The sequence below is a fragment of the Embiotoca jacksoni genome, unplaced genomic scaffold (assembly GCF_022577435.1).
Source record: "Embiotoca jacksoni isolate LCO1_2020_lvr unplaced genomic scaffold, fEmbJac1.0.p SCAF_92, whole genome shotgun sequence".
Taxonomy (NCBI): domain Eukaryota; kingdom Metazoa; phylum Chordata; class Actinopteri; family Embiotocidae; genus Embiotoca; species Embiotoca jacksoni.
In genome coordinates this window covers 595,934-611,271 of record NW_027185450.1, presented here as the reverse complement: position 1 = coordinate 611,271, position 15,338 = coordinate 595,934, and the positions used below count along the sequence as shown (strand labels likewise).

At 46.7% G+C, this 15,338-nt stretch overlaps 1 protein-coding gene across 7 annotated transcripts in view; it reads left to right on the top strand.

The window, feature by feature from the left end:
• birc6 (baculoviral IAP repeat containing 6) overlaps positions 1 to 15,338 on the top strand; it is a 102,341-nt gene that overhangs the window by 22,992 nt on the left and 64,011 nt on the right. For 6 of the 7 annotated variants that reach the window (XM_069141874.1, XM_069141870.1, XM_069141875.1 and 3 more), the window contains exons 16-28: positions 464 to 630; positions 8,382 to 8,515; positions 8,635 to 8,796; positions 8,901 to 9,032; positions 9,692 to 9,789; positions 10,252 to 10,399; positions 10,526 to 10,659; positions 11,742 to 11,888; positions 11,960 to 12,147; positions 13,121 to 13,429; positions 13,722 to 13,821; positions 13,932 to 14,146; positions 14,251 to 14,459. In XM_069141874.1, coding sequence (XP_068997975.1) covers positions 464 to 630; positions 8,382 to 8,515; positions 8,635 to 8,796; positions 8,901 to 9,032; positions 9,692 to 9,789; positions 10,252 to 10,399; positions 10,526 to 10,659; positions 11,742 to 11,888; positions 11,960 to 12,147; positions 13,121 to 13,429; positions 13,722 to 13,821; positions 13,932 to 14,146; positions 14,251 to 14,459 — 2,143 coding nt within the window. The remainder of the gene's footprint in view (positions 1 to 463; positions 631 to 8,381; positions 8,516 to 8,634; positions 8,797 to 8,900; positions 9,033 to 9,691; positions 9,790 to 10,251; positions 10,400 to 10,525; positions 10,660 to 11,741; positions 11,889 to 11,959; positions 12,148 to 13,120; positions 13,430 to 13,721; positions 13,822 to 13,931; positions 14,147 to 14,250; positions 14,460 to 15,338) is intronic. The other variant, XM_069141871.1, reaches the window with a different exon arrangement.

Here is a 15,338-nt window from a genome sequence, read left to right as displayed (position 1 = left end):
TTCAGCTGCAATACCAGCGAGTGCCACTAGAGGTCGGCTCCAAAAAGCCTCCGGCTCCATAGACTCCCATTCAACTTCTCTCATCAAATCCAAAGTGAATAAAATGTGTCCATCAGTTATCTCGGTGTTGTTAGCTAAAGTCACTCCTTCTTATTAGTTTTCTGGAGGTCCATCTGAAAATAATCCCCCATTCATTAGAAAATACCTGTTTTTGGGGGCGTGTCTGTTTGATTGACAGGCCTGTGGTGCAGTCAGATTACAGCTATCGGTGGGCGGGACGTAGTACCGTCAGGTTTCCAATCAGATCAGTGAGATCCACGTCTTGTGAATGTGTTTGTGTTCTTACTCTCAGACTGTGTGTACTCAGTGTTTATTAGCTGTAAGCTCTGTGAGTCAGAGGTGTTGGTGATATTCAGAACCATCCATGAAGCTGTGAGGGTCACGGTTCGTCTCTGTGCTGCAGGCATGGCGGGAGGGAAGTACCGCTCCTTCCTGGTTCACATTAAAGCGGTGAGTGACAAGGTCATGGAGGACAGCCCCCGGCCCGTGGTGAGGATCCCTAGTGCCAAGCCTCAGAGCACCAAAGCCCACTCCCTGTCGACCCTGCTGCAGCGGGCTCAGGCTTCCAAGGTACGACTTCATCCCCTGTCTTTCAAAGGAAACGCTCAATACGGTGGATTCATGCTATATCATATGTTTAAAGATGCTGTAAAGTAGAAATGAAAATGAGTTTTAAGTTCATCACACCACAGAAGTATGGGTTGTTAACTACCCATCCAAATTTGAATGAAAAAAAATAGACAAGTTTGTTAAATTAGGCTTTGAAATAGTGAGAAAATCATCAGTCTTCTCTGCTCTGAGACTGGGGGGCGTGTCCTGAAGGAGCTGAAGCTCCGCCCCCTCGCTGGAAGGTGTTCAGTGTTCTGTAGGACAGTCCTGTGGCTGCAGTTCTTTTCCCCACCAAGCGGTCCGTCTGACATTCAACCTCTCGGTGACTTTATGCATGATGTCCCACTGGTACTCTGTCTGTCTGGTGGACGGAGCAGCCTGCTTTGGGAAAACAATAGAATCAGAATTAATTTGTCCAATGACTGAAACATACAGATGCATATAAATGAAGCTTGTCCCCCTGATCTGCAACACAGGAGTCAAACTGGACAACAGAGACAGCAGACAGTGAGTCTCCAACTACTTCTAATGACCTGCATTACAATAGTGGAGATAATAAGAGAGGAGGAGTTGATTTAGTTCTGTAACGACTGCAACATTAGGTATGGTAGGTAGTTACTTTATTAATCCCCGAGGGGAAATTTTTTTCGCTACAGCAGCATACAGAAGCAATAAGATAATAATAGAAAAGCAATAAAATAGCAGTAAAAAATATAAAATATAAAATGCACAGTATATACAGTACAGTATATATCTATATATATTATATACAAACAACCAAGAAACACAAACAACAATGTTATTGTTGTGTGATGGATTTTGCCAGAGGTGAGTTATTGTACAGTCTTATTGCGGTCGGCAGGAATGATCTCCTGTATCTGGAATGATCTCCTGTATCTGGAATGATCTCCTGTATCAGGAATGATCTCCTGTATCTGGAATGATCTCCTCTATCAGGAATGATCTCCTCCATCAGGAATGATCTCCTGCATCAGGAATGATCTCCTCTATCAGGAATGATCTCCTCTATCAGGAATGATCTCCTGTATCTGGAATGATCTCCTGTATCTGGAATGATCTCCTGTATCTGGAATGATCTCCTGTATCTGGAATGATCTCCTCTATCAGGAATGATCTCCTGTATCTGGAATGATCTCCTCTATCAGGAATGATCTCCTCCATCAGGAATGATCTCCTGTATCTGTCCTTGTGACAGCGGAGCTGGAGGAGTCTTTTGGAGAACGTCCTCCTCTGTCCCTGCAGCAGGTGGAGAGGGTGGTCAGGATTATCCAATATGGATAATAGTTTCCTCAGCGTCCTCCTCTCCACCACCTTTTCCAGACTGTCCAGTTTGTAGCCGATGATGGAGCCGGCCTTCTTAACCAGTTTGTTAAGTCTGTTGGTGTCACCAGTTCCAATGCTGCTCCCCCAGCAGACCACAGCGAAGTACAGTTCACTGGCCACAACAGATGGTAGAACATCTCCAACATCTTGCTGCACACATTGAAGGATCGAAGTTTCCTCAAGAAAAAGAGTCGACTCATCCCCTTCTTGTAGACAGCGTTGATGTTGGTCTTCCAGTTCAGTCTGTTGTCATGGAGACACCAGGTACTTGTACTCCTCCACCATGTCCACCTCCTCTCCCAGAACTCTCAGCGGTTGTGGAGCCGTCGTCTTCCTCCTGAAGTCGACCACCATCTCTCTGGTCTTGGCCACGTTCAGAAGGAGGTGATTTCTACCAGCCCACTCCACAAAGTCCTCCACTACTGCCCTGTACTCCTCCTCCCGTTCATCCCTTATTCACCGTCCACTGACTCCTCCTCCCGTCCATCCCTTATACACCGTCCACTGACTCCTCCTCCCGTCCATCCCTTATACACCGTCCACTGACTCCTCCTCCCGTCCATCCCTTATACATCCTACCACTGCAGAGTCATCAGAGAACTTCTGCAGATGTCTTGACTCTGAGTTGTTCTGGAAGTCAGTTGTGTAGAAGGTGAACAGGAAGGAGACAGAACAGTTCCCTGAGGAGCTCCAGTACCACTGACCACCGTATCAGACAGCACACTGCCCAGACGGACAAACTGTGGTCTACCTGTCAGGTAGTCAGTGATCCAGGAGACGGTGGACGTGTCCACCCCCACCACCCGCAGCTTCTCACTCAGCAGCAGTGGTTGGATGGTGTTGAATGCACTGGAGAAATCAAAGAAAGTGATTCTCACAGATTCACCGGTTCCATCCAGGTGAGACTGAGCTCGTTGCAGCGGGTAGATGATGGCGTCGTCCACTCCCACATGAGGCTGGTACGCAAATTGCAGAGGGTCCAGAGAAGATTTCACCAGCGGCCTGAGGTGGGCCAAGATCAGCCTCTCCAGAACCTTCATCACATGAGATGTGAGGGCAACCGGTCGGTAGTCGTTGAGGCCAGATGGAGTCGTCTTCTTGGGGACAGGAACCAGGCAGGACGTCTTCCACAGCACCGGGACGTCCTCCTGCTTCAGGCTCAGGTTGAAGAGGTGTTGTAAGACCTCAGCCAGCTGGACGGCGCAGGTCTTCAGGACCCCGGGGCTGATGCTGTCAGGTCCTGCAGCCTTGTGCTGGTGGAGCCTCTCCAGCTGTCTCCTAACCTGGCCAGTCGTCACAGAGAGGGGGGTGAAGGGGGTGGGGTGAAGGGGGTGTGGGGGGGTCAAGGTGTAGATGGAGGAAGAGCCCTTTGAGATTGAGGGCTCTGTGCAGCTCATCGAGGGGGGCAGAGGGGGGAGGGGGGGGAGGCAGCAGAGGTGTTTGGGAGGTGTAAGGTGTGGAGGAGACAGATGAGGGTGGTGAACTAAACCTGTTGAAGAAACAGTTTAGCTCATTGTTCCTCTCCAGGTTCCCCCTGATTGTTCCTCTCCAGGTTCCCCCTGGTTGTCTCTCTCTCCCCTTGAACCCAGTAATCTCCTTCATACCGGTCCACACCTCCCTCACGTTGTTCTGCTGGAGTTTGGCCTCCAGCTTCCTCCTGTAGGAGTCCTTGCACTCACTCATCTTCTCCTTCAGGTGGCGCTGCACTCTCCTGAGCTCGTCCCTGTCCCCAGACCTGAAGGCTGCTTTCTTCTGATTAAGAAGAACTTTCAGGTCACTGGTGATCCACGGCTTGTTGTTGGGGAAGCACGAACAATGCTGCATTATATCACACGTCAATTCATTACATCACGTCAATTCATTACATCACGTCAATTCAAACTTTGAACCTGCTCAGGTCGAGCCGAAAGCCTTTCTCTTCTACTGATGTCCCTCCACCTCCTCCTCCTCCTCCTCCAACTTCTCCTCCACCTGCTCTCTGCAGCCTCCTCCACATGTAGTCGGGCTCGTTTATCCGGACCGGTACCGGTACATGTAACCGAGAGGGTCGGTGATTGTAACATTACACCGGAGTACAAAAACAACAACCCTCATTAATGTGAGGACTAGATCTCCTCTGGTCCATGTTCACCATCACCCCGACATGTAAAATACAGAGTTACATATATTATAGTTCTTATCGGAGTTATATTGAGAAACATAAAATAATCCGCGGTTATCGGAGCATTTTCCTCTGAACTCTGCTAAGAGCTCAATAGAAGCTAATTAGCACGTTAGCTCCCATTTCATGAAAAAAAAGTTATTCTACACCGAACAGTGAGGTAGATAGGTAGTTGTGACGTAGATAGGTTGTTGTGAGGTAGATAGGTTGTTGTGAGGTAGATGGGTTGTTGTGACGTAGATAGGTTGTTGTGAGGTAGATAGGTTGTTGTGAGGTAGATAGGTTGTTGTGAGGTAGATGGGTTGTTGTGAGGTAGATGGGTTGTTGTGAGGTAGATAGGTTGTTGTGAGGTAGATAGGTTGTTGTGAGGTAGATGGGTTGTTGTGACGTAGATGGGTAGTTGTGACGTAGATAGGTAGTTGTGACGTAGATAGGTTGTTGTGAGGTAGATAGGTAGTTGTGACGTAGATAGGTTGTTGTGAGGTAGATAGGTTGTTGTGAGGTAGATAGGTTGTTGTGAGGTAGATGGGTTGTTGTGACGTAGATAGGTAGTTGTGACGTAGATAGGTAGTTGTGACGTAGATAGGTAGTTGTGACGTAGATAGGTTGTTGTGAGGTAGATAGGTTGTTGTGAGGTAGATAGGTAGTTGTGACGTAGATAGGCTGTTGTGACGTAGATAGGTTGTTGTGAGGTAGATAGGAAGTTGTGACGTAGATAGGTTGTTGTGACGTAGATAGGTTGTTGTGAGGTAGATAGGTAGTTGTGACGTAGATAGGTAGTTGTGACGTAGATAGGTTGTTGTGAGGTAGATAGGTAGTTGTGACGTAGATAGGTAGTTGTGACGTAGATAGGTTGTTGTGACGTAGATAGGTTGTTGTGAGGTAGATCGGTTGTTGTGAGGTAGATAGGTAGTTGTGACGTAGATAGGTAGTTGTGACGTAGATAGGTTGTTGTGAGGTAGATAGGTTGTTGTGACGTAGATAGGAAGTTGTGACGTAGATAGGTTGTTGTGACGTAGATAGGTAGTTGTGACGTAGATAGGTTGTTGTGAGGTAGATAGGTAGTTGTGACGTAGATAGGTTGTTGTGAGGTAGATAGGTAGTTGTGACGTAGATAGGTTGTTGTGAGGTAGATAGGTTGTTGTGAGGTAGATAGGTTGTTGTGAGGTAGATGGGTTGTTGTGACGTAGATAGGTAGTTGTGACGTAGATAGGTAGTTGTGACGTAGATAGGTTGTTGTGAGGTAGATGGGTTGTTGTGACGTAGATAGGTAGTTGTGACGTAGATAGGTAGTTGTGACGTAGATAGGTTGTTGTGAGGTAGATAGGTTGTTGTGAGGTAGATAGGTTGTTGTGAGGTAGATGGGTTGTTGTGACGTAGATAGGTAGTTGTGACGTAGATAGGTAGTTGTGAGGTAGATAGGTTGTTGTGAGGTAGATAGGTTGTTGTGAGGTAGATGGGTTGTTGTGAGGTAGATGGGTTGTTGTGACGTAGATAGGTAGTTGTGACGTAGATAGGTAGTTGTGACGTAGATAGGTTGTTGTGAGGTAGATGGGTTGTTGTGACGTAGATAGGTAGTTGTGACGTAGATAGGTAGTTGTGACGTAGATAGGTTGTTGTGAGGTAGATAGGTTGTTGTGAGGTAGATAGGTTGTTGTGAGGTAGATAGGTTGTTGTGATGTAGATAGGTAGTTGTGACGTAGATAGGTTGTTGTGAGGTAGATAGGTTGTTGTGAGGTAGATAGGTTGTTGTGAGGTAGATGGGTTGTTGTGACGTAGATAGGTAGTTGTGACGTAGATAGGTAGTTGTGACGTAGATAGGTTGTTGTGAGGTAGATAGGTTGTTGTGAGGTAGATAGGTAGTTGTGACGTAGATAGGCTGTTGTGACGTAGATAGGTTGTTGTGAGGTAGATAGGTTGTTGTGACGTAGATAGGAAGTTGTGACGTAGATAGGTTGTTGTGACGTAGATAGGTTGTTGTGAGGTAGATAGGTAGTTGTGACGTAGATAGGTAGTTGTGACGTAGATAGGTTGTTGTGAGGTAGATAGGTAGTTGTGACGTAGATAGGTAGTTGTGAGGTAGATAGGTTGTTGTGACGTAGATAGGTTGTTGTGAGGTAGATCGGTTGTTGTGAGGTAGATAGGTAGTTGTGACGTAGATAGGTAGTTGTGACGTAGATAGGTTGTTGTGAGGTAGATAGGTTGTTGTGACATAGATAGGAAGTTGTGACGTAGATAGGTTGTTGTGACGTAGATAGGTAGTTGTGACGTAGATAGGTTGTTGTGAGGTAGATAGGTAGTTGTGACGTAGATAGGTTGTTGTGACGTAGATAGGTAGTTGTGACGTAGATAGGTTGTTGTGAGGTAGATAGGTAGTTGTGACGTAGATAGGTAGTTGTGACGTAGATAGGTAGTTGTGAGGTAGATAGGTTGTTGTGAGGTAGATAGGTAGTTGTGACGTAGATAGGCTGTTGTGACGTAGATAGGTTGTTGTGACGTAGATAGGTAGTTGTGACGTAGATAGGTAGTTGTGAGGTAGATAGGTTGTTGTGAGGTAGATAGGTTGTTGTGACGTAGATAGGTTGTTGTGACGTAGATAGGTAGTTGTGACGTAGATAGGTAGTTGTGAGGTAGATAGGTTGTTGTGAGGTAGATAGGTTGTTGTGACGTAGATAGGTTGTTGTGACGTAGATAGGTAGTTGTGACGTAGATAGGTTGTTGTGAGGTAGATAGGTAGTTGTGATGTAGATAGGTAGTTGTGACGTAGATAGGCTGTTGTGACGTAGATAGGTTGTTGTGAGGTAGATGGGTTGTTGTGAGGTAGATAGGTTGTTGTGAGGTAGATAAGTTGTTGTGACGTAGATAGGCTGTTGTGATGTAGATGGGTTGTTGTGACGTAGATAGGTTGTTGTGAGGTAGATAGGTTGTTGTGACGTAGATAGGTTGTTGTGACGTAGATAGGTTGTTGTGACGTAGATGGGTTGTTGTGACGTAGATAGGTTGTTGTGATGTAGATGGGTTGTTGTGACGTAGATAGGTTGTTGTGACGTAGATGGGTTGTTGTGACGTAGATAGGTTGTTGTGACGTAGATAGGTTGTTGTGACGTAGATAGGTTGTTGTGAGGTAGATAGGTTGTTGTGATGTAGATGGGTTGTTGTGACGTAGATAGGTTGTTGTGACGTAGATGGGTTGTTGTGACGTAGATAGGTTGTTGTGACGTAGATAGGTTGTTGTGACGTAGATAGGTTGTTGTGACGTAGATAAGTTGTTGTGACGTAGATAAGTTGTTGTGACGTAGATAAGTTGTTGTGACGTAGATAGGTAGTTGTGACGTAGATAGGTAGTTGTGAGGTAAATAGGTTGTTGTGAGGTAGATAGGTTGTTGTGACGTAGATAAGTTGTTGTGACGTAGATAAGTTGTTGTGACGTAGATAGGCTGTTGTGAGGTAGATAGGTTGTTGTGATGTAGATAGGTTGTTGTGAGGTAGATAGGTAGTTGTGACGTAGATAGGTAGTTGTGAGGTAGATAGGTTGTTGTGAGGTAGATAGGTTGTTGTGACGTAGATAGGTTGTTGTGACGTAGATAGGCTGTTGTGACGTAGATAGGCTGTTGTGACGTAGATAGGTAGTTGTGACGTAGATAGGTTGTTGTGACGTAGATAGGTTGTTGTGAGGTAGATGGGTTGTTGTGAGGTAGATAAGTTGTTGTGAGGTAGATGGGTTGTTGTGACGTAGATGGGTTGTTGTGACGTAGATGGGTTGTTGTGACGTAGATAAGTTGTTGTGACGTAGATAGGTTAAGTTTTAGCTCTGCCTAAAAAACCCCTGAGCTGAAGACGTGTGAGAAACTGTTTAACGGTCTCACTCTACTCCCATTGACTCATTTCACACTATATAATGTTCTGAGAAGCAAATCATGGAATTTGCTTTCCAGCATCTTTAATGATATACATGTTTGTTTTTGTCTGTAGTATCTCATTCTTCTCTCAGGAATACTAAGACTATAATAACTTTATAATATCACCGTGGATATACTGCACTCTTAAATGAAGACTCAAAAATTATTATGGGTGAAAATAGAAAACCTTTTCATTTTTTCAAGTGTTTCATATTTTCCATGGTGTGCATTTAAATATGCATTACTAAATATTAATGTGTGTGTGTGTGTGTGTGTGTGTGTGTGTGTGTGTGTGTGTGTGTGTGTAGGACAAGGTGTCTGCAGTGAAGACAGAGACCTCAGCACCATCTAAGAAGGTGGAGAACCTGCGTGGCTGCGACCTGCTGCAGGAGGTTTCAGTTACAATCCGAAGGTTCAAGAAGACTTCAGTCCCCAAAGAAAGGTGTGTTCAGTTTGACCGTCAGCTGTCACAGCTGTGAACAGGGTGCTCACATGTTGATAACAACATGACGATGTCTACGTATCACCTCTCCTCTGAGCCTGTGTCTGTGTGCTTCTCAGGCTCCAGCGCTGCGCCATGCTGCAGTTCCCAGACTTCCACGAGAAGCTGTTGGACGCTTTGTGTCGGCGGTCAGACGGCAGCCCCGCCACTGAGCACGCTCAGAGCCTCATCCTCGACATCTTGTGCTGGCTGGCTGGAGTTTTCTCTAACGGACCCTGCAGGTGGGTCAGAACGCTGAGCACGCAGCAAACACAGCACTAACACATGGAGGTGTCACATGACCTGCACTCACTGATGGCTGATCCACATCATGCCCTGTTTGTAGCTTAAGAGAAGGGAAGGAGGGTCTGCTGGCCAAGACCCGGACCCGGCTGACAGACATCGTGCGAGTGTGTTTCTTCGAGGCCGGTCGGAGCATCGCTCACAAATGTGCTCGCTTTCTTGCCCTTTGTATAAGGTAAGGACGCGGCCTGACGTCTGCACACATGATGGTAGTGGGTCGCTGTGGGACCGGTCCGGTCCAGGTTCTGCCCTGTGCTCCATTGCTGACTCTGCATCATGTGCTGAAACCATCTCACGGCTTCATGTGTTGCAGGATGCTCTGCAATCATTCAGAATAAGATGGGGGGGATTTTAGTGGTTGCTCTACTTCTACTTCTTTGGGGGGAAAATAGCCCACTCTTATTTTGAAAGAAAAGTGACGTTCTCTCTCTCCGCTCTGCACACAACATTTTACTGAGAGAAATACACAACAAGGCATCAAATCTCCTGTTGGACACTCTGACTCTGAATATTTGGTGCGTATCAGTGCAGTGCTGTTTGCAGTATCATAAACATGCTCCATTTTATTAATGCCAGGGTGCAAACCAGCAACAAGATTGTTCTTACCCTTCTGAACGGGGGTTTAGCATCACCTGTGAAGCAGCGCTGACATTTAGGTTAGGTTAGGTAGTTACTTTATTAGCTTCAGTAACAATCAGGTGAGAGGAGTTCAGTGGGAACAGAAGCAGAACCTGAGCTTCCACATGATGCAGTTTGTGCAGTGGAAAAGGCCCCCCATTGTGTCTGGTGTTTCCATGGAGATGATGCTGAGCACTGTTTCCTTTCTCTGTGTAGCAATGGGAAGGGAGACCAAAGTCAACAGGGTTTCGGCGTGAGCCTGCTGAAGGCTCTGCTGGACAATATGCCTTACTTACCTGCAGCAGCAACAGGTGGTGAGTTTCTGAGCAACAGTACACAACAACATCCAGTCGCTCCAGCAAATCTTACGATCTCTATAATTAACGCAAATTCAAGGAAACTGCGCAATATTTGTGGGAACTTGCAATTCTTGGGATACAGGGTTCCCATGGTTTTTCAATAAATCAATTTGGATAAATAAAATAAAAAAGATTAGAAGTAAAATATTTCTGTGATGTGCAGCAGGATTATTACATATTTATTCCTTTATCAGGTAGTGCTTTAAAATAACCACATTTTACTTTCTACACTTGCATTTTTTTTAATTCCCACATTTTTATGGCAAAAAAATTTAACATTTCACAAATTTCATTGTAATTTTTGTGAAAATCATTTTTGATCGCAACAATCACAAAAAGCCTCCTGGAGGGACTGAACATGGAGCAGCTCTCGGCTCAGAGAGTCTTCATCCCGTCCTCTCTCCTCTGTGCTCCCAGGCTCTGTGTTCTGGTACTTTGTCTTGCTGAACTACGTGAAGGAGGAGGACCTGGCGGGCTGCAGCACCTCCTGCGCTGCCCTCCTCACCGCCATCTCTCGACAACTGCAGGACCGTCTCACTCCACTGGAGGCGCTGCTGCAGACCAGGTACTTCCTCTTCAGCTCAGTCAATATCTGACAGCTGTGTTGCCTCTGTAGCTGGCGGAGTGTCTTCCTTCGTTGGATGTTGTTTCCTCAACACAAGCCCCTCCCCCTCATGTCCACCCCCTGCAGGTACGGCCTGTACAGCTCTCCGTTTGACCCGGTGCTCTTTGACCTGGAGATCAGCGGTTCCTCCTGTAAGAACGCCTTCAACAGCAGCATCGGAGTCCAGTCGGATGAGATCGACCTGTCTGACATCCTCTCAGGTACGTGATCACTGCTCTGCTTGTGTAAAGGAAAGGAAACAGATCTGCTGTCGTTCATCAGTGTGCTGGATATTCAGCTGGCAGCTTCCCAGACGGAGCTGAGCATCTTTCACTGGTGAAAAGGACAAACAGGTTTCATCAAGACCGCTCATCGACGGTCGTTCAGAAAAGGACTCGGTGCAGGTCAGGTTTAACTGGGCTGGTGTTACAGTGCTCTCTGGCAGATATCTAATCTGACAGGAGGACATCCTGACTGGCTATTAAATGTCCTCTACATCAGGGACCATGTCTTACAGCAGCAGTTTGGACAGTGTTAATCTGATGAATGGAGATCGTACACCCTCAAATTAGGGGTGGACGTGATATCCAATATACTCCATGTATCGCAGCTTATTCTATGTGGGATGTACTCTATCACCAACATCGATTACAAGTTAAGCCGCCACCTGCATGATTCTCCGCCTCGACTTTACGTTTCTCTCACTGCAACGTGAGATCTGTGTAAACCTGTGAGTGCGTGGCGGTGGACATCTGACTGACAGGCAGAGTCCCGCCTGCTCTGACTGACAGCGGCGGAGAGAATGAACGTACTAAAGTGCCGTTACTCTTCACTACAGGCGATGAAACGGCAGCAGTTTGTCGAGACTTCCAGAAAATCCGTTGCGTACAGGCAGAGAGATGAAAGGTTTCCGACAGGCTCGATGTTCATGTGTTCAACTGAATATGAACACAGGTTAACAGTTAAAACCAACCTGTAACACACTTAGTCAGAGCAGGGCGGATCAATCATTGAGTGCTGACGGGGCTGCAGGTAAACTACTGCACAGTAGTAACACTGACCATTTTCATTTTATTCGGTACATCTGGTATTGGTCTTTAAAAAAAAAATCCTGCAAGCAGGAATTTTTGCCAAATTAATGATAAAAAAAAAAATCGTTGGATCTTTTCAAAAAAATTTGTTATGTCTTTATTTTTGCTACCAAATCATGGAAAGAAGTATCGATAAGAGAATTGATAAGTATCGGTATGAATAAAGTCCTACCAATACCCATCCCTCACCCTCTTTGTGCTGTGTCTTGCAGGGAATGGGAAAGTGAGCAGCTGTGCAGCAGCAGAGGGAAGCTTCACAGCACTAACAGGGCTCCTGGAGGTGGAGCCGTTGCACTTTACTTGTATCTCCACCAGTGACGGCACACGGGTGGAGCGCGACGACGCCAGCATGTTCACCGGTAAGGTGTCGTTCCTCTCGCCGCCGCGGCGCGTGAGCAGCTGGTTCCTGACGTGTCCTCTCTCCTCTCAGTGAGTACGTTCGGCGTCACCCCGACGGTGGGCGGCCTGTCCACGGGAACGGTGGGCGAGGCTTCCACGGCGCTGAGCTCGGCGGCCCAGGTGGCGCTCCAGTCTCTCTCTCATGCCATGGTGTCGGCGGAGCAGCAGCTGCAGGTCCTGCAGGAGAAACAGCAGCAGCTGCTGAAGCTGCAGCAGCAGGTGACGGAGACGCTCACTGTTACTGGTTCTGTTCAGGTGTCACTCCAGGGACAGGTTATAGAGAGAGATCTACATACCTTTTTGATCCCACAAGGGGGAATTTTCAGAGTTAAGTCAAAAGTATTTGTAGAGCACATTTCCAACGTAACAAAGGTTGACCAATAGTATAACAGTGTAACTGCATGTTGATGTAAGACAGCCCAGATTCTCTCGTGTCTCATCAGCTCCCTCTAGTGGAACAATCTGCTGACTTCATTTCCGACTGGACACACTCATGTTGATTTGTTGCTGTTGTCATTTGTATAGTTTGTTTTGAGTTACCCAAAATATGAATGCAGATAAATAATGTTAAATTGTCTTTATATAGCACCAAATCACAATACAAGTTATTTCAAGGCATTTAACACAGTAAAGTCCTTCCATCATTAGAGAGGAACCCAACAGTTCAACAAGAGTGATAGCTGGAAGAAAAAACTACATTTTAACAGAAAGAAAAACCTCCAACAGAACCTTAAAACCACAGACTGGATATAAAACTACAGACTGGATATAAAAGTGTTTGTAGCTTCAGATAGTTCGTAGTTTTCTGGAGGTCCATCTGAAAATAATCCCTCATTCATTAGAAAACAAGATTCAAAAAGACCTGTTTTTGGGGGCGTGTCTGTTTGAATGACAGGCCTGATGTCAGGATGATGATTTCTTGCAATATTATACAGAGGAATCCAACAGTTTAACAAGCTTCTAACCTCCGACAGAACCAGAGGTGGAGAACATCTGCCTCAAGGTCAGCTGTACCAGCTCTTAGTAAAAGCTTTATAAAATAGAGGAGTTTTAAGCCTCATCTTCAAGTAGCGAGTCTTCCTCCTCAACCACCAAACCTCTAGATGAATCTGTGTGCAGGTGTTTTAATTATCTTCCACTCCGTGTGTTCATCTTGTGGTTAATACCTCGTGTTTGTCTGTGCTGGGGACAGAAGGCCAAGCTGGAGGCCAAGCTGCATCAGACCACCTCCGCAGCAGCCGCCTCCTCTGGAGTGGGACCCATCCACAACTCTGTGCCTTCAAACCCCTCCTCCGCCCCGGGCTTCTTCATCCACCCCTCTGACGTCATCCCTCCAACACCCAAAACCACGCCCCTCTTCATGACCCCTCCTCTCACGCCACCCAACGAGGCGGTGTCCGCAGCCTTCAGTGCTGAGCTGGCTCACCTGTTCCCGGGCTCCATGATGGACCCCGGACCCGTCAACCTGGCCGCACACAAGAACACGCAGAAAGCAAAGTCGGTGAGTAGCGTGTTAGTCGCCGGCTCTCCTCCGACATGGAGCAGGTATCCAACCTCAGTAGTAACCAAACACTATGGATTCGTTCTGCTCGGTATGAATTTAGTTTTTAATCCAGTGACTATAAAAAAATATACTTAGTACAAACATTATGGACACTTTCTCTTCTTGGAACACGTTCCTCTAAGAAAATAAAGGAGCGGTGTGATGGCCGTGAGTCAGTCAGTCTGAATCATTAAAGCTGGTTCTCTGTACTAGAATGTAAAAGTCCTGTTCCCATCTCTTCCCCACACAGAGCTCTATGGGCAGCGGTCTGGCGTTGGCCATCTCCCAGGCGTCTCACTTCCTGCAGCCTCCTCCTCACCAGTCCATCATCATCGAGCGGATGCACTCTGGTGGGTCATCGATTCATAACTGCTGTTTGTTTAGACTGGAAGTGAAGAGAGCGTCCTGTCATTTGATTTTGAGGTCAACTAAAGCTCCTGCATCCTCTGCTTCCCTCCAGGAGCTCGCCGCTTCGTCACGCTGGACTTCGGCCGTCCTGTCCTGCTGACGGACGCTCTGATCCCGACCTGTGGCGACCTGGCCTCCCTGTCCATCGACATCTGGACTCTGGGTGAGGAGGTGGACGGGCGCAGGCTGGTGGTGGCCACCGACATCAGCACGCATTCCCTCATCCTGCACGACCTGCTGCCACCCCCCGTCTGCAGGTTCATGAAGGTCCGTCTCTTTGTGTTTTGTCTGTTTGAACTTTTTGTGCTCTCTACAGTCGACCACAATGATGCATGTATATCTGAGGCACCCCCTCTCGTTGAACCTCTCAGATCACTGTGATTGGACGATATGGCAGCACCAACGCCCGGGCGAAGATCCCGCTGGGCTTCTACTACGGCCACACCTACATCCTGCCGTGGGAGAGCGAGCTGAAGCTGATGCACGACCCCCTGCGGGGAGAGAGCGAGGCTGCCACTCAGACTGACGTGGACCAGCACCTGACCATGATGGTGGCGCTGCAGGAGGACATCCAGTGCAGGTGAGGCAGGAACTACATCGACTCTGTCATACTCCGGCGAGACCAGCTGTTCTCTCCAGCATTAGTGAGAGAGAAGTCATCGTGAGGAATCTCTCGGTCGGGTTTTACTTAGTGGGAGTTTTGGATTGTCTTGAAGGACTTCATTGTTTTGATCTGTAGACCTTTACCTGATCAACCACCTGCACAGAGTCCCCCAGCAGCAGGTGAGCATGGTGGAGCATGTAGGTTGTTCTCTCAGGTGCAGACTGGAGCTCTACTAACGGTCCTCCGTGTTTTCTCCGTGCAGCTCCTGCTGCTTTTAACTATGAACACAGTGTTTCCCGGATCAGAATCACAATCAACTTTATTGTCACTTCCATGGTAACCACACAGCATCCATGGGAGCAAAATACTGTGTTCCACAGTCCGCTATACGAAAACATACACTCGTTCAAAACAAATAATAATGAATAAAACAATAAAATGTGTATTTGGCAAGAACAGATAATAATAACCCTGAGAGGAAGAAAGAGGCTGCTGCAGCACAGTCACTTAAAAGTGCAAATATTAATAGGATGGAGTTGTTGTAGCGCAGGTGAGGTGCACCTGGAAAAAAAACCATTGTTCACGTGAGAAAAAAGTTAACACGCACTGGAAAAACAGGTTTACTGCACTCATAACTATTGACATTTATGGAACAAAAAATATACATCCACCAGCTCCCACATACAGTAAGGTCAGAAAATTCAAACATGATTTGACCTTTGATCTTTCAGGAAGTTATTTAATATTGAAAAAAAAAAGAATATCCTAAAGATTATGCAAAACTTGTATTTTTCTAAACTACGTCTTGCATTATAACCAACAGCAGTTCATCAGTGTGTGAAGTGATCTCGGTAA